Here is a 27,466-nt window from a genome sequence, read left to right as displayed (position 1 = left end):
GACTCTCAGCCCTCTTACAAACTCCCTAACTCAGCAGCATTTGCCAAAGGGGGTTCGGTTTTAATATCCAGCCCCAGGGTGACCCAAGAATCTGTGTGACCTCTGAAGGATGAAGCAGAGAGACATAACTCATCCAGGCAGCTTCAACAAGTCCTCTCTGTGTTCCCCCTTCCTCAACCTTAAATCCTGACAGTAGATTTAGTGAACTCTGAATAATAAACTCTCCCCCTAGAGGGCTGAGCTTCTCAGAGTAGGAGTGCTGATCTAGCATTACCGTGATACGTTTAACCATCTCTTTCATTATAATTCAAAAGGTGAAACGGATACTACAGGGGTATTATTATTCTAAAAACTTTGCGAAATATCTGCCCAGGAGAACGATCCTGGGTAGAGCTCTGCATGTGGGAGATCAACAGTAAAGGATGGGAGCTATGCTGCATGTGAGGGCATGGCTGTGGTTGTTAACCCTTGTCACCAACACTTTCTTCTTTCAGTGCAGTCTTTACTCATGCTGTTTACCAGATTTCAGTGCTTTTGGACTGGGCCCATAGGGATTCACAGACCATCTGCACTGAGCCTATTCTGATGGTCGTAAGCCCTGACCTTCTGCCCTCTGCCCTCTGTCTTCTTCTCCACAAACACACACACACACACACACACACACACACACACACACACACACACACACACACACACACACACACACACACACACACACACACACACACACACACACACACACACACACACACACACACACACACACACACACACACACACACACACACACACACACACACACACACACACACACACACACACACACACACACACACACACACACACGTTTGGCTGCTGCATGCAACCTTACAGATTCCTGCATAAGACATACTGCAGTGAAAGGTTGTTTAACTGGCACCACCACACTTGACACTTAAAGCTCTACAATTCAGCGGGGTTGACACTGTCACCTGTTGTGAACACACTTGTTTAAACTTTGGGACTAAAGCAGACACACAGCTGCTGCATGTCTGACAGGTGGCTCACATAGTTAAGTTCCACCTGTCCCTCAACCATAAAAATGACCTATTTGGAAGGAAAGTAACAAAATAAAACATGCTATTAGGTAGAATGCTTCATGTAAAATTATAGCAATGCAATTGGTTTAGTTGAATGTGAGCTCACACTCAGTGTGTTTTTTAGTTATTCTTGCTTCAGGACTTAATTTAGAAAATTATCTACTGGTTATATTGAAGAAATATTGCTTGCAAATGCATAATTTCTTTGAAGACGGGTATTAAAATATCTGCTATCTTCATGCAGATTCATAAATTGGGAAGTCAATTAAAATTGTCAAAATATAATTAAATCCTTAAATTTGGGTATTATGCCTGGGTATTAGAGATGATAACACTCTGCTGGAGTATTGTGTGCATGTGTTTTGAATTGTTTTTAACACAATTACCAAAGCTCGCAATGTAACATGTAGATACCAACCCAAATGCCACAACAAATGACAACAGCACTTACTGGCTACTTCCAGGGATGCATTGTGACTGATCGCCTGGCCCAGATAGTTTCGGGCCACACACACGTAGCTGCCATCGTCGGGTTTGCTCCGTCGTCCGTGGACGATACGAAGGAAGAAGAGGGACCCACTGGGCAGCAGCATACGGTGTGAACGGGGGTTGTCGCGACCCGTCTCAACGCGCTCCCCATCTTTGAACCATTCCACCGTGGGGGTTGGACGGCCCTCTGCCTTACAGTTGAGTGTGGCTGGTTCCCCTTTGGACACAATGAGGTCAGAGGGGTGTTCCACGATGCGGGGAGGGAAGTCTTCCTGGTGAAGACGAGACCCTAGAGGGAAAGAAGGGTGCAAAGGTGACATAAGCGAAGAAGATAACTAGTTACACTTTACTGAGACCTACTGTATTTGTCAATGGCATACAAATAAAAAAGAAAATAATTTTCTAATAATTTAAATAATTCATCAAACAATCCTTCTGTACAATAAGGAGTAATCGAAACTGCAGCAGCTCAAAAGGAATTAGACACGGCACGTTATTATTGCTGTGCAAGTGCCTTGATTTAACAATAATCCAGTTTGACAATATAATTACCACACAATTGCATGTCGCTCATAAAATATTTTGCCTTTGTTTCAGCAGTTGGAACCCCATGAGGCATTGTAAATTAAAAAAAAAACAATGCTGACATGTGAAATCCTCGGGAAGTAATATCTTTCAAAACATGTCTAGCCTTAAAACATGTATTTGCAAAGAAATGTTTATATGCAGTTTTTGAGAAAAGCTTCCAGGCTGAATTATAATGGGATTATGGTGTTATCTGGGGCTCCACCAACACAATGCTAAACACAATGTCTGTGTTCATTTAACTAATTTAAATATTCAGTAGTTTTAAAGGTGTGTGAAACTGCTGTTAGTACAGATAACAGGAGAGGCATATGTTCAGTGTACACTTCATTAGTGGCCAAGGAAATATATATATTGTAGACACATATGCCCATCCCACTCTCTCCTCTGCCCTCATGGAGTATACTTTTATTTATGCTTTGTGTTCATCATTTTGAGCCAGTATTAACACAGCCTCTGAAATTGTTAAATCAGACATAGAAAGACAAATCAATACCACCAACCATACTCACAATAACAACTGCAAAATCACCTCTAATCCCTAATACACTGTTGAGATGTCAGTCATTTTGGTCTTCTCAAAGATACTGTGTAACAATGAGTCCCTGTGAGGCAGCGGACAAAGCAAGGCTCTCTAATGAGATCCAGGTACACAACTCCAATGCCTCTGCACTTCTGACATTCCTACCATCTCTTTCCAAACCCCCAGCACCCCCACCTCCAACCCTGTCCACACACACACACACACACAGACACACACTAATTTTCTCTCCTTTTCCTCCTCCGGTAATGTGTGAATGCTAGGCGTCTGGCGCAGTTTCTATAAAACAGCTATAGGAGTCATTATTTGCAGAATCTCGTTCAAATTTAAAATCACTCTTAATCCTAAACCAAAATGCACAACCAATTGTGCTAAACACTGCCAACAACCCACACAGAGAGAGAGAGAGAGAGAGAGAGAGAGAGAGAGAGAGAGAGAGAGAGAGAGAGAGAGAGAGAGAGAGAGAGAGAGAGAGAGAGAGAGAGAGAGAGAGAGATGATAACTACTGTTTACCTGTTTTATTGCTGTGGGAACACTTTTCTATTCTTTCATGGGGCAGCAAACACTAGCTAGCAGCCTTCAGCAGGTCACGCTTTAATGTGCCAATGGCCCTGTAAAGCAGATAATCACCACCGTGCAAGAGAGTGATGAGCTCCTACACTCGTGCTGCAACCAATAAATCCCACACAGACAAGTGTTTGCCCAGATAGATAACACCTCACACACGTTGTGAGTTTGATTTACTGGATAGTGTGGTAGATGTCTTGCGATCTTATTAAGGAACGTGTGAAAGTATTTAAGTATTTAAGTATTTAAGAGGTAGAGTACAAGGAACTCACTTACACAAAAGAAGTCAAAAACAAAAAGTGTGCAAGCTTATTATTACAAACTGAAAGGCATGCTGAAATGTGCCTGTTTTCCATCTGAAGGCTTATTATTACCTGGATGGTAGCAGTAAATGGATGTGGACTGCTGAGATAAGCCCTCCCACTGCCTGACTATTACATTCAGGTTTTTTTCTTTCCTTCCATTTGCTTCCTTTGTCTGTTTCTCCTTTAATGCTGTCAAGTGGTTGACCTAGCTAAAAGGCTACATAATAATGAATGTGAAAACTGCCAAAAATGTTGAATTGTACAAAGGGCAGGTAATTACCCACCTAAAATGCTCAGTAAAATCCCACGAAAACATGTTTGTGCTCAAGCAGCACCTTTCTTTGATCTGGCATATTGCAAATGTAACTCCAAAGTGTGTGGCGATAGCACTACAGTACATGGGTAGTGACCGAATCTAACTATTCAGGCAATAATGAGGGAAATGTATAAACCATCAACAGGCATTTTTGGGAAGTTCACACAAATTACAAGATGACTAATTGTCTCACTTACCACCAGTGTACCAATGCAGATAGTTTGAGATTTGTTTTGGCAAGGTTATGGGATGTAGTTCTGAGATTTCTGTATCCAAAACAAATGTAATAGAAGCAAATGGAACTTAATTAAAACAAGTCTGCAGGTACACTAGCAACTCTGTGAGGTTGTAGCTGTGTTTTGAGCAAAATGCTAATCAGCATGCTGATATGCTTACATTGACAATGTTAGTGTGCTGATGATGAGGCAATAATGTCTCATTATCATTAGTTTTGCAGGTAGTTAGTCGTAAACTAATGTAGTGACTGCGATGCAGCACTAGATGAAAAGTCAGGGGATTACCAGGGTTATTAGGATTCATCCTCTGGGCACCAATATCTGCATTAAATTAGTCGGCCAGCCAACCAATATTTTTTTAATGTAATTGGTTAACCGATTCTTCTACAACACAACCTGTGAAGGTAATAGCACACAACCAGGTTCTCAACCACAAGGCTAAGACTTAAGACTAATAATGTGCCCCCCAGATGTCGCCTGAATGAAAGCATTAACCGTCACATTTGGTGCTGAAAGAGTTATATCTGAATCATGATTAAAATTAGGGGAAATAATCTTAAACATTAAAAACAACATGTATAGCTTTTCAAACCAAAAATAAAATTAAGGGCAAAACCGCCCATGTAGCTGTGAGCCAAAATGGGCAGAAAGATTCCATTTAAGCACAATTTAACACACGTCCAGACCTTTAATCCTACAACAGAACAATATAAACAAGGTGGCCGCTGTGGCCGTCATTCACCCATGCTACCTACATGTGTTAATTGTGTTGGGTTGATGCCTAAGGGTCCATGCGCCTCCCTAAGCTCCCTGGCATTACAGCAAGGCAATATCAGCCCAGCCACAAGTGGGCCCCCAGAAGACCAGGCTTTATCTGCAAAGGGCCAGCAGCCAGCTTACAATCAGTATGCAAAAACATGCACACAGATGTACAATGGAGTACATACATACACACCAAAGGTCATTTGTAGCACCTGTGCCACTATAAATATGTTTTTTTCTGTCAGTCATCCCTGAGGCAGTTCTGTTGTCTTGTGAAGATCTAGGCAGAGAAAGAAAATGAAGAGCAGCACACATGAAAGTGAAAGGCACATGTCTGTGTAGTTTTTTCTCAGTCAGTGAGTTGGACGTGGGTAGAGATTCTGTTTTCCCCAACAACTGTGTGTCTCTCTAGAGAATCAACTAAAATGTGAAGAAACAGAGTAGAAAGCTTTCGTACGTTGGAAAAACAAGCTAGGTATTTTGTTTTTTATTACAGTAGGTTTGGTGAATATGTGAGTAAGAAAAGAAGGCTTTAGGGGGTAAATTATAGGGGGAAATGGGGAGGAAAAGAAGAGGTGATAAAGAGGGAAGCGAGGGGATTTGAAACAACAAATCTGAGATTCTAATAACCCAATGTGACAAATATGACTGTAATTTACTGCAACGTCGGTGGTCTTGGACCTACCTCAGCGTAATTCACAGTACAGTACTGTATGTATTTAGAGGGCAGGATACTATGACTGTTTGGAACCAGACCAAAGAAATATACAGAGAAAATATTAAATATCACAATCAAATTAGAAGTCACACTAGCTGTCAGTTTTCACACAAAGCCCAAATTCACTTCTTGGAGAAATGTGCATAATTGTCTCTCTATGGTTTTCCCAAATAAGCAAGTACTAGAGAAGCAGTGGGTGACATTTATTAATGTAACTTATGCTGTGGACTGTCACTCTTTGTTGCAGCTGACAGCTGTGTGACACATACAGCTTGCTCAGTGACTCTGACACCAAGCCTAGCAGAGCCACAGAGCTGGAAATGGTAAATCTCCACCTGAGGTACTGTGGGATTACCTGTGCTCGAGTGCAGAGTAGCAGTCAGGCACAGCTAATAATGGCAGGCAGATTTTGTTGGAGGCTTAATAGTGTGCAGTAAATGGAACATGTCTTGTTAAGGAAATCCCTTTGTTTCAGTCTGTAAAAGTCATTTAAGTTTTCTTTTTTTGTGACCCGTGGGCTAGATTGTGGATCAGCCCACACTTTTAATGGTGAGACAGAGATTTCCAGAAGCTTCTCAGCTCAAAGCAGTACCCTTGTAAGTCAAATGACACCACATGTTTGAACAGACAACTATCCAAGACTAGATGAACAAGCCAGATATCAACAAAACTAAGATTTAGAAGCTTAAATAGCACTTAAGAGACACATGTGACAAGTTATACAGGGAAACAAAAAGACCACCATAGCGCCAAAGAGTACTGCAGTGAAAACCGCAACTAAAGTACGTAAACTACTGAAGTTTTATGTTTAGTTAGTAGACAGAAATCCAATGAATACCATTTGAATTAGAGTGGCCAGCAGGGGTTAGACAGATGTTGGCATTTCTCTACCTTTGGCTTTATCTCAGGTATAGACCACACTCTATGACTTATTTAAGAAGTACCACCTTTGGTAATTTTAGTACATCTGATTATACAGAAATGTCAGACAAACACAAAACAAATCCTGTCTTCTAATGCCAAGTTGTAACTAATGTGGTTTTAGCACTTCATTAAATGGACGCCAGGGACCTTTTTTATAACACTGTACAGACTCTGTAATAAAAGGTCACTCGCACATTTAGAGTACGAAACCATGCTCAGAGTAATACTTCTTTTAAAAAACATTTATATGTTAACCTCACTAAATTTGTCTGTATCGATGCATAATTAATTAATACTAATATAGTATAATAGTAAATAACGATAGCCATGAAATTTCGAGTGAAAAGCCCCATAAACAGATTAACTTTTATATTTCTACACGTTCGACAGTTTGGGAAATACACTAATTTGCTTTCTAGCCGAGAGTCAGATGAGACTGATATCATTCTCATGTCTGTCAAAGAAGAAGCCGGAGCAAGCACCCCCCCCCCCCCACACACACACACACACACACACACACACACACACACACACACACACACACACACACACACACACACACACACACACACACACACACACACACACACACACACACACACACACACACACACACACACACACACACACACACACACACACACACACACACACACACACACACACACACCACCCACCCGTTCTCCATGAAACCAGACCTGAACTTGTTATTTTTCCACTTCAGTTTTTGAATGGATTAAACAAACAAGATATGACATGCTAATTAATGAGGAGTGAGACACCCGCTTCTGGCTTTAGCTTTATAATTATTGTAAAGACAGAGTGATATTGATCTTTTAATTTCACTCTCTGCATGAAAGCGAGTTAGTGTATTTCCCTAAACATTGGGTTGTTTTTGGAACAAAGAAAAAAAAAAGAACTTTTTGGAAAATAAACCATTTGTGATGCTCGCTCCATGGAATCACATATTCCAAACATACACACACACACACACTCATTCATTTGCAAAGTAAAACACAGACAACCAATAAATGCCAGACATTCTTTCTCAGGCTGTATAAACTACAATTAAGTGGAACAGTTGAACACTGTCATTCACTCAAGTATGTGGGGGGAAAGAATGTGTGTGTGTGTGTGTGTGTGTGTGTGTGTGTGTGTGTGTGTGTGTGTGTGTGTGTGTGTGTGTGTGTGTGTGTGTGTGTGTGTGTGTGTGTGTGTGTGTGTGTGTGTGTGTGTGTGTGTGTGTGTGTGTGTGTGTGTGTGCGTGTGTCTGTGTCTGTGTCTGTGTGTCTGCGTATCTGTGTATCAGTGTCCCTGTGTGTGGCCAGGGCAAGTGTCTGCAACCACACTCTCTCTCTTACATTGTGCCAACACATTTGAACTTCTTAAATTGCCTTTTATACAGGTGATTTTAATCACATGCTGGTTATGAAGAATTCTAATTACAGATTTGCTAGTTTCTTTCTTCTGGCACCCATCTAACAACATAATGCACAATGATGCAGTCTGCAGGGAGGAGAGTCAAGGTCATGGAGATAACACCTCCCAATTGCAGCACCCAGATGTTCAGGGCAAGATACGAAAAGAGTGAGAATGCACAAGATGTGCGCTTGCAAGCTTCACATACAAACAGCTTAAGGATTCATATTACAAGATGCAGAGAAAGATTGTGAAATAGTTAGAAAAGCAATTAATGATCGTTTCCGATAGCAATTAGTATGTCTATTTTTTTCATAGATGTTTAGTTTTTTTATATACAAAAAATGCCCATTACAGTTTCCCAAAGCCCAAGACAATGCCTACAAATAACTTATTTTGTCCAACCAGCAGTCTAAAATAAAGATATTGACTTTTGTCAGTAACATAAAAAAGTAATCAAAACTGTTGCCAATTATTAATCTGTTGATTGAATAATTGATTAATCGTTTAATTAAAAAACTTCATGGAGCTCCTTTACTGATAATTGTGTGCAAATATTAATTGTAGGTATGTATTTCAAGAAGCCAGGTTCTTCTTTTATTCGAACATGACTTACCACCTAAACGCCTATATATGCCGATAAGTCGACTCATCGCTCTAAATGACCACCACTGGTCGACCAAGAAAATCCTTGTTCGGGGGCAGCCCTAATACTTACACCCTCCTTTTTTCTCATTTTCACTGCTGCTTAGTGTTACTTGTGTAATCAGAGGGATGGTATATCTATAAGTCTTCTCTTGGCTTCTCACCTCCCCTGCACAATGTTTTACTTTGTATCAAGCCATATTGTTTTTTTGTTTTTTTTTACTTTATTATACAATGCAATTATACTTTCCATTAGTAAGATCTATTGTGGGTTGTCAGCTGTTAAATGCTCACTGGGAAGGTAAGAAGCTATGAAGTCCCAAGGGCAGACTCAAAGCAGAACATTGCTGGTACACATCTGAGCCAACTAGGTCATCAGGACATTTTAACTAGAGAATACATTCATCAGGCTGTCAATGGTACATAAGCTGTGGTCTTGGTATGTTCTTCAAACCAAAACCAAGCTTCATTTTTCATATCTTCATCTTATATTTCTGCTGTTTGTAAGAATCCAGTAATATTGTTTTGTTGCTTCAATTCATCAAAATGTTTTGCCCACACATGACATAAAACTGGCTTGCTGGTCAAGTGTGGCTGACATATTCCCAGCTATGCTAGGACTGTTTACTGCTAACATCTCTGATTGTGTCAAAACTTTCAGCATTCTCTCACATTTTGCTATATATATATATATATATACTATATACTGTATATTACTTTAACATATGAACATTTTAGCCAAGGTTACCTCCTGTATTTGTGATGAGAAACACCATATGAGCACAAGTGCCTGGAAAGGCCAGCAGCAGCCCATCTGACAGGCTTATCCTCACTCCATTAAATGTTCAGTGGAAAGTAAAGAGACTGTATAGGCCATTAATTATCACTCTGGCAGAGATTGAAGGCAAACTTCCCATGAATAGAGAGAGAAACTGTCAAATATGTATTTTGTTACTATTAACTGATTTAAAACGATTGTCTTAAGCTCTCATCAGTTAAGAGTTACAATGAATGTACAGTATTTACTGTAGAATAAACAGTTAAACAGACTACATAGTATGTGTTTGACCATCTGTAGTTTATCATGTTTCCTTCATCTCCTTTGAGGCTTTTCAGAAATAAAACTGTCATCTACAGCTACACTAACTGAGTCAATACATTAATATCATATTAGCTTCATGCTGCGTCATTGCATGTCACAAGTGCATGTCTGCATGACCTACATTTATTTTCAGTCTTAATTGTGCCCCTGGTATTGGCAGCCCAGATGTGAACTTGCTGCCATACTGTGAAGGGAGAGAGACATCGCCTGAGCACCAAACCAATCTACAAAACTAAAAGCCCTCTCACAGGACTTCTTTTGGTTACTTAAGTCCTACTTCATGAATGTGTGCAGGCAGAGACAGACACTGTATTACTGTATTAAGCAATATCAACAGACACATCAATCCAAACAGAAACAAGCTCAGGGTTTCCTCTAAATTACTGTCTCTTTAATAAAGATGAAGAATGAGCGGTCGCAGCACTGGATGTCTTTGGAAAAAAAACAATCATAGCATTAGTTTAATCGTCCACGAGGACATTAATAAGAGGGTGCATTCGGCCACAGGAGATTACAGGCTAGTGTAAATTCACTCAAATTTAACTGGCATCATTCATAACCGGCGCAGTAGAAGAGTTAGACGGCTCTCACTCAGCTCTGCAATAAGCCCTACTGTCGGAGAGCAAGCAAATACCCACTCCATGGTATTAATATCCTCTAGTTAGATTGATACCACTCGAAACCAGAGCCACGAGACAACAACTAGCAGTCATCCTACCGATATTAAAAATTTTGATTGATAGATTAAGTGAATTTCCCAAAATGTCTAACAATTCCTTTCAAATGCATTGATGGTGAACACAGTCAAAATAGGCTTCTCTTTCTGATTCAAAATGCAGAGCACATCACACCCTCTCGTAATATTGCCATCCGAGCCGTCTGCCACCTGTTTCACTCCTATGTGATTCTGTGCACAAAGAATTTATGCAGGATAGAGAATATTTACAAATGCATTAGTATCGCATTGCTAGACCTCGACAGCGCTGGAGCATGGTCTGGCTGCACAAGTTCATCATTCTAGGATAGGGGGAAAATGTTTTCTGGCTTGTTTGTGTTTTGTGAGGTTCAGAGGTTGGAGTCGAACCTGAGGCTGCTGCCTTGAGTACCCTCAGCCTCTATTTTTCTTTAAACCAGTCACAATCGTCTTGGGCCGTGCTAAGCCACAGATAAAGTGACGGTGGCCTTGCCTAATAGATAACTGAGCTATCGGAAGGGGAGGTGACAGACCAACCCATCTTTCCCCATGATTATCCCAGCACTGTATATCCATACAGAGGTACATATGAGGTAGTCTGACTGACCTGACTGGAAAAGTGTCTTACTGTAGACTGAAGATAAGATTAAAAAGTAAGTAATGAAATGCATCGACCACCAAAGTTATGAAAGTGTGGCTTGTGACTTTGCTTTTCTCACAAATTAACACTCTAACCTGACATTGATTATAAAGAAAGAACACTCAATTGTTTTGTTGTTGTCTCAGAATGGTTTCAAATCTTGAGGCAGCAGTCCGACTGTTTCAAAAACAGCAACGGGCACACAAACACCCACACACACACACTGTCACATAAGCAGCAGTCATGCCAAGGAGCCAAATGCAAATCTTATCAAAAAAAAGCTGCTGCTGCTGCCACACTGCTACATTGGTGGAAATACATTACTTAATTATAAATTATAATACTTCATTTTAAATATTAGATCTTTTTTCAGTTGCTGTGCACTTACAGCACGCATTAGCCACAAATCAAATGGGAGTGTACCTCTTGACATCACCTTTTCCAAAAGATTAATATCTTAAATTAATGATGGGAATATGAAACACTGAATGAACAAATAAAGCAAGTAGATTCATTAATAAATGCAGTGTATAAAAGAAACACCCATTCTTGTAAAGTATGTGTATATTTTTTCAGACACTAGTATATCAACAGTACTTGCAGGGAGCAGCAATTCCACAAGTGGCAATAAAGAACCTCAGTGGGAGCCGCCAAGAAGTCAGAGTTCAGTGTAGACGAGAACCAGCTCTAGGAAATCCATAATATGCTGACCTCTATTTTTCACAGGAAACCTGCTTGTGTCAATCATTTCCACTGAGCAAATATCATTTTAACTGTGTCTTGACAAATTGACTTTCAACTTTTTTTTTGCTATGAAGGATTGTGTTCATGAATAGACTTTTCTTTTCTATAAAAAGTGAAAAGCTTACCCTTCGATAAGCCTTTCCAACTCATCTGGTAGTAATTTGAGAATTTATCTGTATGAACAGCTTCTAATTTTGTTCCATTCATGGTGGTGCTGTTGATCACACATGTTGGCAGAGGTTGGTTGTTGACATGAGTAATACAGTTAAAGCTCAGCTTTCCAGCTTGGTTTGCTATGTTGTGTGGATTGAGTTTTAGGGTATGAGGCGTTTCTGAGGTAAACCATTACTTGTTCTAATAAATTACTTTAAGAATGCAAAACTTAGCTTACATTCTGAAAATTCTGGCACAAGTTGTAATGATCTGCTGGTTGAAAGGAGGTTCCACTCGACTGTTAAATATAATTGCAATGATTGGTGAAAAAAAACAGCTGAACACAACAACAATTTGTCATACCTCTCACTGCCAAACCAACACTGTTTGGAATAAAGCAGATTTTTAAAATCTGGCTACGGTCCACATTTGATACCAATCTTGTGGTCACAATGAAGCCGCTGTTTGAAGTGAGTAAAACAGTGCAGGTAATTTGGTTGATTGAAAGTAGTTCTTATTGCAGTGGAAAATCACAGGCTATGGGAACAAAATGTCTGTGAGATTAATGACTGTCTAGAGTTTCCTTTTATCTCCGTGTGCATACATACATATTCTGAACATGATTTAATTACTGTATTTCATAACATAGCCTCCAAAGACTGCAGATTCCTTTGCTTTTCCACCTTGACACTATCTTTATGCACACTTTATTTCCTTCTTACTCCCTCATTAACCTGGGGCTATGTGATTTCAAACATGAACAGATGTCATTGGCTATCATGCACCTCTGTAACCACTAGTATATGGACTTCCAAGAAAAGCCCATCAGCCTTGTACATTGTAAGCCAGCACAGAAATAGGAGAAATTAAATGTAAGAAAGTACCAAACAACTGTCAGTCTTGTTAACACAAACTCTAGAGTGGATTTAGCAAATGGAAAATGTGTAGGTTCTTGATGACTGTGGGGCATTTTTTTCCCAAACATCAAAGGAAAGTAAAAGCACTGTGATAGGTGAAATATTAAAAAAAAGAAAAAAAAAGAGAAAAAAAAGTGTAGCATGATGGCCATTATTACAATAAAACAAATATTGGCTTATCATAAACTTGTTACATGCTGTATGATTACATCTTACAACATATTACATTTATTGTAAGATGTGACTTCCTTTAACAAATAACTAGACAGTCTACTTTACATGATTGTCATTTCTCTTCAGTTAAGGTGAGACACTACAGGCAAAAACAAAGCATAGCACTCACATAAACCAAACTTTCATATTTTTTAGTAGGGGCGATCGGCAGGACAGTACGCCAGTCTATCGCAGGGCACATAGAAATAAAAAGAGACAGACAACCATTCTCACTCACATTTACACCTACGGCTAGTTTAGAGTAATCAATTAACCTAACACATGTCTTTGGACTGTGGGGGGAAGCCGGAGAACCCGGAGAGAACCCACGCAGATACGGGGAGAACATGCAAATCTGGGGATTTGAACCAGGAACCCTCTTGCAGTGAGACGACACTGCTAACCACCACCCTACCGTGCTGCCCCATATCCAAAATCCAAAATTCAAAAAAAACATTTTGACTCTTATATGTCAACAAAATGAAACAAGAATTTTGAACTTGACTTTATCCAATGTTTTGATTTCTGTTCTGGGGATGTAGGATAAGAGAATGTCTCATTAATTTGCATATTCAAACATTACATTCATAAAAACTTGTAAAATACAAAACATAATTGTCCTAATGTAAGTTGTGTCTTAAATGTCATGGTGACATGAGTGATTTCTTTACCCTTTTCACCTGTAGAGACCCCCTAAACTTAGTTTTAGATACTAAGAATAAACCAGGCTGGTGCACATATTACAGGTGTCTGTCTTGGCAAATATCTCTCTTTAAATCATCATCTATATGTACAACATCATGCCATTCCTACATAATACAAATATCTTCCACTGGCTCTTCCACTAGATATTGAGACTGTATGTCAAAATGCTAGAGATGCTTTCCAACGACATTGGAACGTCAACCTCTGGTTAATGAAGGTAACATTAGGTAGGTCCTCTCCCTGTAATAACAAGGTCAGTCCTGAGGGCATCATGCTCATACTGGGCTGATGATTGCATCAGCTCTCTTCATCATCGCTGAAGGCTTACTGGGATCTGATAAGCCAAATGAAGGACTGTGTATGGTTTAGATGTGTTCAGATCAAGATTGTCATAATACATTATAATATTAGAATTTCAGAAAAACGTCATAAAGTTGTAAAATCAAACCAGTTTAATGTGTCAAAAAAGTGTTCTTGATTCATTATTTTTAATGGCCAATTGAACTGAATGCATCAGTAGCTCCAAGTGACTTATCGATTTTATAAGCCAAGTCACTGGATGGCCTTCTATTGATTATTAAAGCTGCCCTTTAAAAATATTTCCAGACCACTGCAGCACTTCAATCATTGCTAGCAGGGATGGACAAGATATAAGGCCATAAAAAAAATATTGTTTTAGAAAGAAGCAATCTGCTAGACTCAGTCCATCGTTATTATCAGAAATAGGATTCATAAATAAACACTTCAGGTGTTGGATGTCTTCACAATTACTTATAAAACACTATAAAGGGCAGATGTATCCACAGAAGTAATTATCCAAAGTGCCTCAGCACACAGCCATAGCTGGACACTGACCTCAGAGCAGGAAACTAAAGCCAAACAAGTTCAAACAGCCCGGAGAAAACCACAAACCCACAGGAATTTCCGTGCTTAGAAGCTAGTCTGTGCAGATAAAGCGTGGGTATTGGTTCACTATTGAGGACAGTATATTGTGAGGAACTGAGAGCAGCACCTCAGGGTGAACAGCACAAGATGTTAAAACGATGTAATTAAACCAGAGTGTGCAGTGTTATCCTGCAACCTTCATTTTATCTTCACAGTAGTATGATGTGAATGTAATCTCTGACACAGTGGACACAACCACATTTAAGCAGCCTATATAACACAAACTTAAATGATAGAACTATTTAGTTAGTACAAATTGTGTCTATGAATATGCCCTTACAGATATCATAACTGCCCTGATATTCTACAGACTTAAATGGCCCCCCATGCCTAAAAAGACAATACACATTTTTTGTTGTTCTCAGCTTCATGCCGTATGGTTAAATTAAAGTTTTTTTTCTTTTTTCACTTATTTATTTCACATATTCATTGTATATATTCAAGTTGTAATTCCAGCGTAAAAGCATCCCATGCTCTTTTTCAGCATGAATATACATCAAAAAAGCTATTGAGACAGTTTTTTTCCATTGATCACCTATTAACATAGAAATCCCGGAGAGTCGCTAGTAGCCAGACATGGCTAACACTGATTAGCTCAGGCAGAGCACTGAACCATCCAAAACAACCTTTTTTAACCACTAATATTTATCAAAATAGCAACAAGTATCCCTACACATAAAACAAAGCACTAACAATGTAGTTAGCGAACCCAGAGTTTATTAAAAAAAGTCTCTTTTACAATGCTACAAGCCATAGCAGCGTTAGCTATGTCCATATTGAGAGGCATTCCATACAGTTCGATTACCAAATGCACTGGAGTTCAGTTCAAGAAGGAAAGTATTGAACGGGTTCGCTAAGTACATTGTTGGTGCTTCGTTTTATGTGTAGGGACTGTTATCATTCTACTGCAGAGGTTTGGTGCTATTTTGAGCAATATTAGAGGTTAAAAACAGGCCCTGAGCTACTCAGTGTTAGCCATATCCGGCTGTTAGCGACTCTCAGGGATTTCTCTGTTAACAGGTGATCAACGAAAAAAAACTGTCTCAATGGCTTATTGATGTATATTCACGCCGAAAAAGACTGTGGGGTGCATGTATATTCAAATTACACTTTAAATTGTCTCTGTACCCAATGAAGACATTATTGTGATTTAATTGAGGGACTATTGGTGACTATTTTTACACACATGAGTAAAAAATATTAAAAGCAGTGTGGGAGGATCCTTCAGGCAAGGAACCTGGTACCTTTGTAGGGCAGGCAGACAGTTATCGATCGTCCTCAAAATGTGTGTGTGTGTGTGGTTGTGTGTGTGTGTGTGTGTGTGTGTGTGTGTGTGTGTGTGTGTGTGTGTGTGTGTGTGTGTGTGTGTGTGTGTGTGTGTGTGTGTGTGTGTGTGTTAGTGTGTGTGTGCCTGTGAGAAGGTGTGATGACCTGTGAACTCCAGGCCCATGGGTGCTTGTTAAAGCTCTCAGTAGCTTCCCTTCCCCAGGGTTGGCAACCACGCTCGGCCTCACAGCTCCACAGGAAACCAGTGAGTAAACAAGGGGAGCAATCATGAATCACAGCTTTCAGCACACAATCCGAAAACACACATTAAAAACAAGCTTGCGCTAACACCATTACATATGCATGTATGCACATTCAGTCAGGAGCAAACAATTGCAGCAACGTCTGCAGGGGTTTGAGAGACAAGAGAGATACAGTCTCTGTGTCTTTGCCAGTTCCTGGGGGACAAAGTTCACATGAGCATTTCCCAGGTAAGGGTGACCTTAAAAAACACCTGTTTCAAACAACAATCTGTTGGCATGACCTCGTCTTTACATGGGTTGACTCTGTGGATGCTCTGTATCGTAAACAAACGTAAACGTAAACACATCATTTATGGTTTAATGGTGTTTGTCCGACTCAACTCTTTCAAAATATAAACATAAAAACTGCTTACAAAGTCCAGACAAAACCCTGAAACCTGCTGAAAATTGCTTCAGAGCATTAAAGCCATTTTAAGCTAAAAACGTATGGTGTGCGAGAGGCACTGCCAGCAGTAAGGAATGAAAGAACACATGCTAAATTAGCAAGCAACCAGTGCACCTTTCTCAAAAAATTGAAAATTTCTATTTTCTACAGATTCTCAGTCAGCATGATTGAAGCAGAGAGGAGCCAAACCCTGAATACATTTAAAAGCTATTCCTTATTCCTATCCTTCATGTTGGCATGTTCCGGGAAATAAATAACATTAATGAAGATGCTTTCAAACCAAACTGTTCTGCAGTGAAGCTTATTAGATGCATTATTTCTAAGGAAGAAAATAAGGAATTTGACAGTTTCATCCAACAAACAAAGGAATTCTCGTCAGCGTGCAAAGATGTCCCATCAGCCCCACCATCCATAGCGAAGAAGTCCTCATTAGCAGTGGGACTTGGCTCATCACTGTCACCACCACAAAGACTACAGGGAGTCTTGTTAGCTTGGGGGACGACACAGCAGGGCAGCTTCCCCCAATCATCAGTACTTAATGTCCAGGATTCTGTAACAAGTGCTGTGCAGTATTTTGGGTCACTACAGTCAGCTTCTTCCAGCCATGAGTGTCAGTCACCAGAGCAGCACGAGTAGGTAGGCCTACATGTGAACTCTGACCTGTGTGCAACTTACACCAGCAGGTCAACCAGATGTCTCAATCAAACTGCTCCCTTTGGGCCTACTGCACACACCACTGATGGAATTGGGCTGTGTTCTGACAGTCTCTGAGCCCCTCAGAGGGCCATGGATGCTTAAAGCTAAATTAGCCTAGTTATTAGCTTAGCTAGTACAGTTATAATGAAGATAATAATCATATCAAATCCCAGCAGAACTAATGAGATAGGTAACTGTACTCTGTTTAAAGGCACAATCGAGACAACCATCAAAACAAAGAATAACAGGATGAGCCATTCTTTTATTTTCCTGTGATTCCTTTTTAGACACTGTTTACAGACCATCAAACAAAGCAGGTAGAATGGCGAAGCAAGTCACATCATCACTCTGGGGATGCATAATTTGGATCTGTGGGATGAGAGGGACAAAGCCATCGAGACACAAGCATATGTTTTTAATGGCCATCATTTAGATTATTATATGTCATCCAATTACTGTTGGCGGATTTATAATGCAGAGATTAAACTCTCAACGAAGGGGAGTTCCAGGTTTCCCTTGGTTCCGATGAAGTGACTTAACAGCACAGCTTTAAGAGCTCCTCTTTTTAATGATGCACATTTTTATGCTACAGTCAAGTTACCATACAAGGGGTTGAGTTGGTATACATTAAACAAAAGTAGGGTGAAAAAAAACATGTAATCATTCTGATTGCAATTTGTTACGCATGGATCACTTTCAGGGACAGGCATGCAAACCTGGCAGCTATCCCAGACATGATGTCTAAAAATCCCTGTAATATATGGTGGGATAGATTCAAACATGGGCATTGTCATGTACATACTGTACACCTCATACCTCTCATGCATTTTGGCTATAACCTCAAATTCTGGTCCAGTTGTTCAGTGGTCAAAAGCATGGAATAAATAGTCTTACTGTAGTATATAATCGCATCAAATAAAGGGTAAGTTAGTAAAAGTATAGAACAGCACAAATCTCCTTGATTGCTCTTGAGACTCTGGATTGCGTGGTTACCAAGTTTGTCAGTTTGGAAATTTAGGGAAAACTAACTGGAAAATTGGTGTCATACGCAATTTAGAGCTCTTGATGTGGACAGGCAAACCTTATGTTTCCTTTTTAAAGTCACCACTGAAAAAAAAAAAAAAAAAAAAAGAGTTGGTAAAAGGCTGCATTATATTCACAAGTTGACACTGTGCAGCCTCTGCTATGCTCACAGAATAAAGAAATAACATTTAGTGAATTATGGTTGGTTTGGAAAATGTCACATGAATAGCACTCATAATATGTTTTTTCTAAAGAATGGTGTCATGCCAAAGAACAACGTTTAATCCACTTGTATTCTGAAGAGGGCAAAATTGTTGTTTTCAGCTCTCGTACAGTAGGTGCAAAAACCTTGGAAAATCAACCTCTACACTGTCAAAGAAAGGACGTTCTGCACTAAATAAAACCGCCACAACGTGACAAACAGTTATGAATGATCTAGTGCTGAAAATATCGTTTTGTTTTTTTTGTTTGTGGCCACTGATAATGTTACTGACAGCTGTCTTTGTGTTACAGAGTGAACAAGACTGGCGCCAGTGGGGAATTGGAGGGACTCTTGAAATTTCAGAGAAAAAAAATAAATCAGATTTCTCATGTGCCTTTGCCTATGGTTCCAGTGAGAGATGAATAAACATTTTTCTAAGATGATTACTACTTTACTACTACTTCTTCTACTACTACTACTACTACTACTACTACTACTAGCTGAAGCTTTACTCTCACCTAAATTCCACTCAGTAGCTTAAAATATGTTACATAAAAAAATAAATAAAATAAAACTTAAAGATTTATTTTTTTTACTTTCTCTACCTGGTGTGCTGTTGTCCCTTGTATTCAGCCTAATGCATTCTGGGTGAGCCCTGATTACACTTCTCTATACCATATCCTCACAGACCTCTAAAAATCATCTGGGCTGGACCAGCGCCTTGCCCACAGCTGGTGCAGAAGGCAAAATACTATATATCTTTTAATCTAATCTCTGGACTGAAGCTTTTCTATGTGACTGTAGTTGCTGCCATTGTTCATTATATTAGTGGGCCTTTTTTAGTCCTAGTGGGTGGAGGAAGTGGTGTCTCCTGATGCTCCTTCGTTGCATTCACCTTGGAGGTTTATTGCTTGACTGGGACACAGCAGCTAATATCAGTTGTGGAGCCAATAAAGTCTAGTGGAAAGTAAGTATGTTGTTGGCACTCCAACAAAAACTTGTCTGCCCCAACCTCCACCTGCAATATCAGTGTTATATCAATGTTATGCTTGGTCATTTTCCCAGAATGAACCTTGACCCTCCAACAGAAACACAGTACCCACACAGCATGTAAAATCCAAAGCTGCTTTCTCTGTCTCAGTGTATGTTTGACGTTGCCTTTTATTTCCACAAAGAAATGTCATGCTGGCTGTATTTTTGAAATGGCACATGGAAAAATGAAGTACGATAGCAAACTAAAATACCAGAGTGCATGGGAATCTATCTCTCTGAAAATGAAACATTTATGTCAACATTTCCTACAGAATGATCTAGTGGTGAATCACGCGTGTCATTGGAAGTAACACATTCTCACTGGTCTGACTGGTGCACAGGGATTGTTCAAGCGAAGTCTATATGTTTCTCATTTACCTGCAACTCGTGTAATGTATGTACCCACTGAGGACTGAGGATGATAACCCTGTATGTCTTACTTCGACTCCTCACATGCATTTGTGCATGTCATTGATTTTTACCATGCGTAAAAGCGAAATGCTCTCACATAAACCTGACACTACCGCCCTTTTTTCTCTTTGGACCCTTACTGTGGCAATTAATTTCCATCGGTGTGATAAGAGCTGCTTCTAAAGGGGCTGTGTTTCACTGGACTGCAGCAGAGCAAATAGATAAATGGGTCCCTGTCAGAAACCAGGCAGCCCGCAGCATGGGTCAGGGGCCACATACTGCTGGCTACACTGAGAAAAGGTGGCCGAAATACCCGCAGGGTGCCACGATGGATCAAACTTAGCAAATTCATCAACTCTCTGTCCCACCACCTCTATTTAAAGATTGATCTCACACATGTAGCACATTTATAGCCATTTTCAAACTCCCCATATTTAAAACATAAAGGAAAAGCCATCTTGAAATATAATAATAAATAAGTAACTCATACCTGAACAAATCTGTAGAAAAGCCAGTAGATAGTAAGTCCCCGTCAGATAGGCAGGCATCATTCAAGAGCAGCTGGAAGCGTGTAAATCCAGTTAGAGTGCGCTGTGTTGTCTATTTCATCTAAATTACAACTTCTACCGCAGAGCCGATGATGGGGATCCGTGTGGAGGATAGTTCTTGAACTCCGCAATAATACAGATAATACAGTTCAGAACGGCTCCTCGGAGAGTGGATTTCTATTTGAATCAAAGTTGAGATCAGTCGGATGCATCGTAGCGGGTTACTCGAGAAGTAATCCCCTCAACACCACTCGGGTATTCTCTACTCCTTTGGAACTCCTCACTTCCAAATGCTGATAACTTCACGGAATTCATCTGTGATCAGATACGCTATTAGTTCCACTTCAGGGGGGAAGCTTTCCGCGGCTGAATGGAGAGCAACAATCCAAAGAGTAGACGCATCCAGTCGCAGTCACTTTAATGGTTTAAACGTGTAGTTTTACCCCGGTTTCGTGGGACTGGCGCTGGTTGGATGAGGCGCCGTGCGTCTCTGCGCTCAGAGCTTCTTTGGTTTTCCTAACCAGTCAGAGGCTTTTCTGTTGTGCTGAGGAGATTCCTGCGAGTCAGGCACCATTTAACCGCACAAGGATACATTCACAACACGAGGCTCCACTAGGCTCGCAAAAGATCCAGACTACAGCAGCCTGATAAATGGTAGAAAACATCCAAATTACTGCAAACTACGGGATGCGGGGGTAATAGTTCTAATATTCAATGGAATATTATCAAGCCCAATAATTCAATCAGTTTCTGAATGGCTGCATTCAGAAAGTCTTCTTATGTAGACTATGTATCTAATTGGCTGCACCAATCAAACGCTTGAAGTGTCTATCATTATCAAACATGCTCAGAAGAGCCTTTTATGAACGTCAGAATTCCCAAACCAAAAGTCTACTTAATATTTTAAAGTGTGTCTACTGTGGAAAGTGAACATAGTTTGACCTTGATGAATGCTTTATTGTATTTTTATCTCCCCAACTAGACAGAGGGAAGTGCACTCTTAGTGTCCATATTAAAACCTACCAGCTCAAACAGCACATATGGGGGGAAAACTGTATTCCTAATGAGTCAGAAAAATGTGCCTCCATCCACACCCACAGCAGCATTGTGCTTCTTCTTTCCATGACAAAAATCAATAAGGTTTTTATCCTCTGACCTCTCAACACACCACTGGGAAATTAAATGCCATTTTAAGTGCATTATAAACACAATGCCTAACATATTATGTCTTGATATCAAACATGTTAAGTATAACACATAACATGAGATAAACTTAAATAAAATGCAGTTTGAATTGAGAAAAATGAAACCTCTAAAGTTTATAGTCTATATCTGACCTAGTGAACCTCAGATATGCCTTGTGTTGTCTAAGGAAGTCAGCACTCCCTCTGCTGGCTGCAGGGCTGCAGCACAGTCTGGGTTTAGTTTTTGTTTGTAAGTATTGATATTCAAGGTTAAAATTCTATGTGGGTCCTAATCCTTACCCTAACTCACCTCACACTGAATAAGCAGACAGTCTGTACTACAAAAATAGGCCGAGTTAAGTGCATGCATGATTTCTACAATAAGAAATGTGGACTTAAAAATGTCCTCATGCCCAACAAAATTAGTAACAGAAGGAAAGAGACGATAATTATGCATTTGGACAAACATCAATCGCTCATGTCTCACACGCTACAGAAAAAGTGGTGATGCTTCTGGTCTTTTAAGTCACATTTAGACTGAACAAAGTTGACTTACTCCTCTCCCCTCTTATCCTTTAATTGCCCATTGTGGACTACTGGTGGCTCGGCAAAATGGAGCCTGCACTCTTGGCTGGTAAACAACCAGTGAAATAATGGGAATTACAGTCTCAACACAAACATGTGCTCTATTTTTTATGCAATACCTTCAACTTTGCTTCCTTTGCCTTCATGCATTATTCTTTTCAATGTCATATTCAACATGTTTGCATTCAATCACAATAGCACTGAATGTGTGCTATTTAGTGATATATATATTTTTTTTAAATGTTCCCTATCATCCAATCTTTATTATTTTGCTGCATATTGCTATTGCATTCATTTCTTTTTCCCTACACAGACAGCCAGCAGGGGTCTTTGTTATTTCTATATTTCCTCAAAGTAAAGTCCATCCATTATATGACTGGCAGCTCAGCAGGCTGAGATCAAATGACTGCAATAGTACGGTAGCGACAATAAGGTCTTGGGCATGGAATGACTGTATGATTCGTCTCATTTAATAGCATTTACAGGTACAAACTAGCCGCCATCACAGTAGGGCTAAAGCACAAATAAGAGGATAGGGGTACAACAGTGGGACTTGCTTTATGCACGTATGGCTTCAACATAACAACAGGTGCAGTGCACACAGCTAATTGCAGGGTTTGTGAGTTCTACTGTGCATTCCACAATTGGTCCCAATCCAAAGCATCTTCAACACCAATATTTCCAGGAACAGATGGAGAAAAACTGACACAAAGACATGCACGTCTTCATGGCAACACAGCACATAAAATGGCAAGGATTTCAAGGAAACAGTGCCAAGTACTGAGACCTATTTTTATTTATTTATTTCACTCCAAAGTAGCGCTCCAGTTGGTTCTGAGCCTGGAGAGAAAAAATCTCCAAAAAGCACAAAGCCAAATCCAAAAAATATTTATGCAGAAATAAATAATTTGGAGCCTCAACAGACCAACAAACTTGGCCTCAGCTCATCCTCTATTACTGTTTTGTCCATGAAAAAAACCAGACAGTTTTTTTCATGTACAGTATGTATGGATATGTCTGTAACGCATTTCTGCCATTAGCCACGAACTTTGCTACATTATTTCCCCCATTATAGCTTTTATGTTATTTCCAAGTATCTGTTTTGTTTTTGACTGTGATGTGTGACTGTTGTATTTGTCTGCTTGTATTCTTTACTTTTATTGCTGTAACAATGTTATGCTGCCCTGCCACTCCCACTACAGTTACTGAACTGTAGAAGAGACCGTAAGAAGAATGGACTAGGATCAGACCAGAGCAGTGTGAGTTACTAGTGATGTCCTGTGTATACCGTATATGACAACTCTTTGGCTATTCCTTTTATTTCCACTCTTTGCATATTTTTCAGCACCTCTCGCTGTACATCCCTATACAGTAGTTGATCAGGGACATAAACAGCGTTGACGCGAAATAAGAGACAGTCTTCATGTACACCATTACACTGTAAGAAAGGCTTGTGCAACAGCCTCTTCTCGATCTCCCTCCAAATTGGCAAACTGACAGCTACCCAAATAGTCTTATCATTTGTTAGGACTTGGACATCCTTTCAGCTTCTCACTATCTCACTGTCATCTTTTTTTTCTCTGCCACAAAGATTTTAGGTATGAAAAAATAGGCTTCTTATCTTGAGAGAGAAAATAGAAAGATAAAGAACCCCCTCTTTCAGCCATTAGCTCCTCATAAACTACATCAGATGGAAGCTGGTGAGAGCTCTAATTTAGATTCCATAAAAGAAAAAAATATGTATACTGCCCATTAAAGATAAAAGGCCAAAAGCATCATTATTATTTTAGTATCTCATTCTCTTCTTCTTGTCAACTTAAATGGTCTTGAGGCATCAGAAAGACTCTGCAAGACTCTATTCTGAGAAAGAGTCTAAAGGGAGCGTAGAACTCCAAAACGTCCAGCTTTGTTCTACTTCCCAAAATCAGAACCCTCACCAAAAAATCTCAAAGCAAAAGGGAGAGGGGATTGAACTGTGTAGGCTTTGGTCACAGCACTTGTGGTCTGCAGCTGCTGAACTGGCATTAAGTGGTATTAGAGTCTTTGTCAGCAAAAGGAAACATAGTCCTTATCCTGGGAATTGGGTTCAACATTGTATCTTTCAAAGGACAAATACAGAATCAGCACAACCTGGAGCACCACTTTAGTGACTGCTGGCTTTGTCGAGGCTTATTTCAGACATTTCATGAAAGCTGTTTTTAAAAGATAAGAAGACCAAGGCAAACGTGGACTACTTAGAAGAAGAACAAAAAAGAAATGTTTAAGTTAGTTTAATATCTGTTATTTTATTGAAGAAAAAAATAGGAAAAAATAAAACAGAGATAGAAACAATATGTATGGATTGGTAACACCTTTTGCCGGATTAACACAAATATATGGCTGCAGTAACAACAATATGGTGTGTGACAAGAGACTGAAGAACGATAGTGATGTGTTGTGTAAAGAGCTTGGCAGTATGATCTAAATGTCATCGACACATCAAAGCTCTCCATCGGTCTGTTAAAGGGAAGTATGATTATTGTTCCTTATCGGCCGGAACTTCAAAAGTCACATTTAGCACTTGGACCGTACCTTTGTATCCAAGGCTGTTGTCTTGTTCGGATGCTGGTTCAGATGCAGGTGTTTGGGTTATGACCTCACGGTTCCCTCTGTGAATATCTGTATCTGTTTGCATGAGGACAACGACAGTGGGTTATGGAATTAAAGAGAAAATGAAGAAGATTGTTTTGCTTATCCATGTGCAACATGGACATCTTTTTTCCTAAGAGACCTAAGTTTGACCTTTTACAGGAAACAACTGTAAGTCAGTAAATGCCACTGATAGATGAATGCCGTGGAACTTCTAAAGCGGCAGCCATGCTGAAGAAAATTAGCATTTTGGACTACAACAGACCAGGGTTATGATAGTAACCTTAAACTAAATCTAAAGTAAAAATAAGCAGTGAAAATTATTTTTAGTGAGCTTAAACTAAATAAAAATAAAATGATGGAGAAAAACTCAGATTAAACTGAGACTATATTGTTTTAGATTGTTTTAGTTTTTTAGCTATAATATTTCACTACAGAAAAGGAGAGAGCATGAATTTTCATCAATGCTTGTGATACTGAACCACTGAAATTGAATGGACATTCCAGGAGATGGCATTGTGCTGCATTTGCTTCACTTGGTACATTAAAGTAGTGCAAAGATTAGACACTAAACATCATGGAGCTATGCAGCTACATAACAACTCACTAACAAAAACTAAAACTGAAAATTGAAAAACTAAATACACAAAACAACTAAAACTAAACATGTCTGTAAAACTGAAACTAAACTAAAACTAGCAAACCCACTCACAAATCGAACTAAAACAAAATTAAATCTAAACGTAAAAACTAACATCAACTAAAAACTAACTTAAAATGAAAAACTATTGTAATCTTGCAACAGACCTGCTTGTATGGAAACGTAACTCACTACTATAAGGTAACAGGTACAAGTTCAGTTTTTCTCTATATTTCTTGCATTTGGAACCAAAGACAAAAGAGAAAACATTTTCCAGGATTATTCAGGATTTGTTTTATTTATTTTTCAATGTGAAGTAAATGTGTTCAATATCATTACACTGAAAAAAGGAAGCATTCACAACAACATTACTAGTAACATAAAGTGACTGAATGTATTTTGTTACTCTCCAGTGTGTCATTACCCTTTGTGTCAACTAAGCTGTTTTATGAACTTTTGAACATTGTTAAATCAAACCACTTTACTCAAATGAATTCAGATGATGACTCATCAAGTTTGTAATTAAAAGAGATATTTCCCTTGCCACTAGATGAATAAATTTGCTCTGGAAGCTCATTTTAGGAGCGCCAACACTGTGAGGTGTGACCCAATTTAATCATGTAGTCGGAGAGAGTTTGAACAAATCAACATGCTTATATGCACCTATGCAACTATAAGGTTTTGAATGATTTACCCATGCTTAATTCACTGGCGGGGCACATGGCTGTGTCTTATAGTCATTGATATTTAAAAACACAACACTAGAGGGTGCCACCACTTCATCACAGCATTGGTTTAAAGCCAATAAGCAGCAATACATGTTATTGTCATGAGTGAATACAGTTAAAATAAATGTATTTAAATTTCAAAGCCATATAGAGCTACAGACTGATAACTGCATAGTCTGCCTACTGATTACCAATATGTCCAGTGGAATGCCCAAAATAATGTCAATATGGAAGTCAGTCATTTTAAGTTGTTAAGAACATGTTGGTGACATGTTTCATGGACACTCAGCAAAAAAAATAAATAAATAATGTCTTTTTTTGGGGCCACAAACAAAACTGCTATTAAAGCAATTCTTATCTTTCTGGCATGTCACATTAACCTGACTCCGCTAGATGGATTGATTCACATAATTCACATTTGCTCAGCATATCCATCTGGGAACTCTCAGTTGGAGATCTTTTGGGAAGAGGTGAAAATACTGGTTGCTGATTGGATAAATCATCTGTCTATCACCACCTGTGTTGATGATAGACAGACCAAATCAACCAATCAGATCAACGAAGCATATGACATACTAACAGAGCATCAAGGCAAAGTAAACAGCATGTTGATAATGGATATTTGCTGTTTGTGTAACGTGAATTTACGGATAAAAGGCACAATTTCAGGTGCCCAGTCAATATTCCAACTGAAAGGATCTAACAGAAAAAAGCATTAGCTTGCTCGATAGCTGCGCTCATCTCATCCGTGGAAGTCACCGTTGTTTACACTGAACAGAAGCTTCTCGTTGCGTCACACTTCAAAAAGGAAAGTGTAAAAACGCCAGAAAGGTAAGAATTGCTTTAAGTCTGGTTAGTGAAGAGATTCTCACCTGATGAACTGTCCATGGCATGGCCCTGCTGCAGCTGGTTGACACAAAGCAGGCTGATGAGAAGAAATGTGATGGGTGATTGTAGAACCAGCATAGTCCCCAATGGCCCGGCTTGCCTTTAAGAAGGCTTCAAAAAACCTAAAACCAAGAGACAACAACTTTATCACTTATTGGGAAATCAAACACATGTGAGTTATACTTGAAACATCTCATCTCATCTTCAACCGCTTATCCGGCTGGAGGA

The 27,466-nt window shown here is 39.4% G+C and overlaps 1 protein-coding gene across 1 annotated transcript in view; it reads right to left on the bottom strand.

The window, feature by feature from the left end:
- LOC310956592 (roundabout homolog 1-like) overlaps positions 1 to 27,253 on the bottom strand; it is an 84,361-nt gene extending 57,108 nt beyond the window's left edge. The window contains exons 1-3 of the mRNA XM_083926881.1: positions 27,223 to 27,253; positions 24,926 to 25,018; positions 1,531 to 1,857 (exon numbers count right to left, since the gene is read on the bottom strand). Of these exons, the coding sequence (XP_083783007.1) occupies positions 1,531 to 1,857; positions 24,926 to 25,018; positions 27,223 to 27,238 (436 nt within the window). The 5' untranslated portion in view covers positions 27,239 to 27,253. The remainder of the gene's footprint in view (positions 1 to 1,530; positions 1,858 to 24,925; positions 25,019 to 27,222) is intronic.
- Between the last annotated feature and the right edge of the window lie 213 nt (positions 27,254 to 27,466).

This window comes from Echiichthys vipera (assembly GCF_963691815.1).
Source record: "Echiichthys vipera genome assembly, chromosome: 14".
Taxonomy (NCBI): domain Eukaryota; kingdom Metazoa; phylum Chordata; class Actinopteri; order Perciformes; family Trachinidae; genus Echiichthys; species Echiichthys vipera.
The sequence above is the reverse complement of the archived record's forward strand: the minus strand, read 5'-3'. Positions and strand labels throughout refer to the sequence as shown.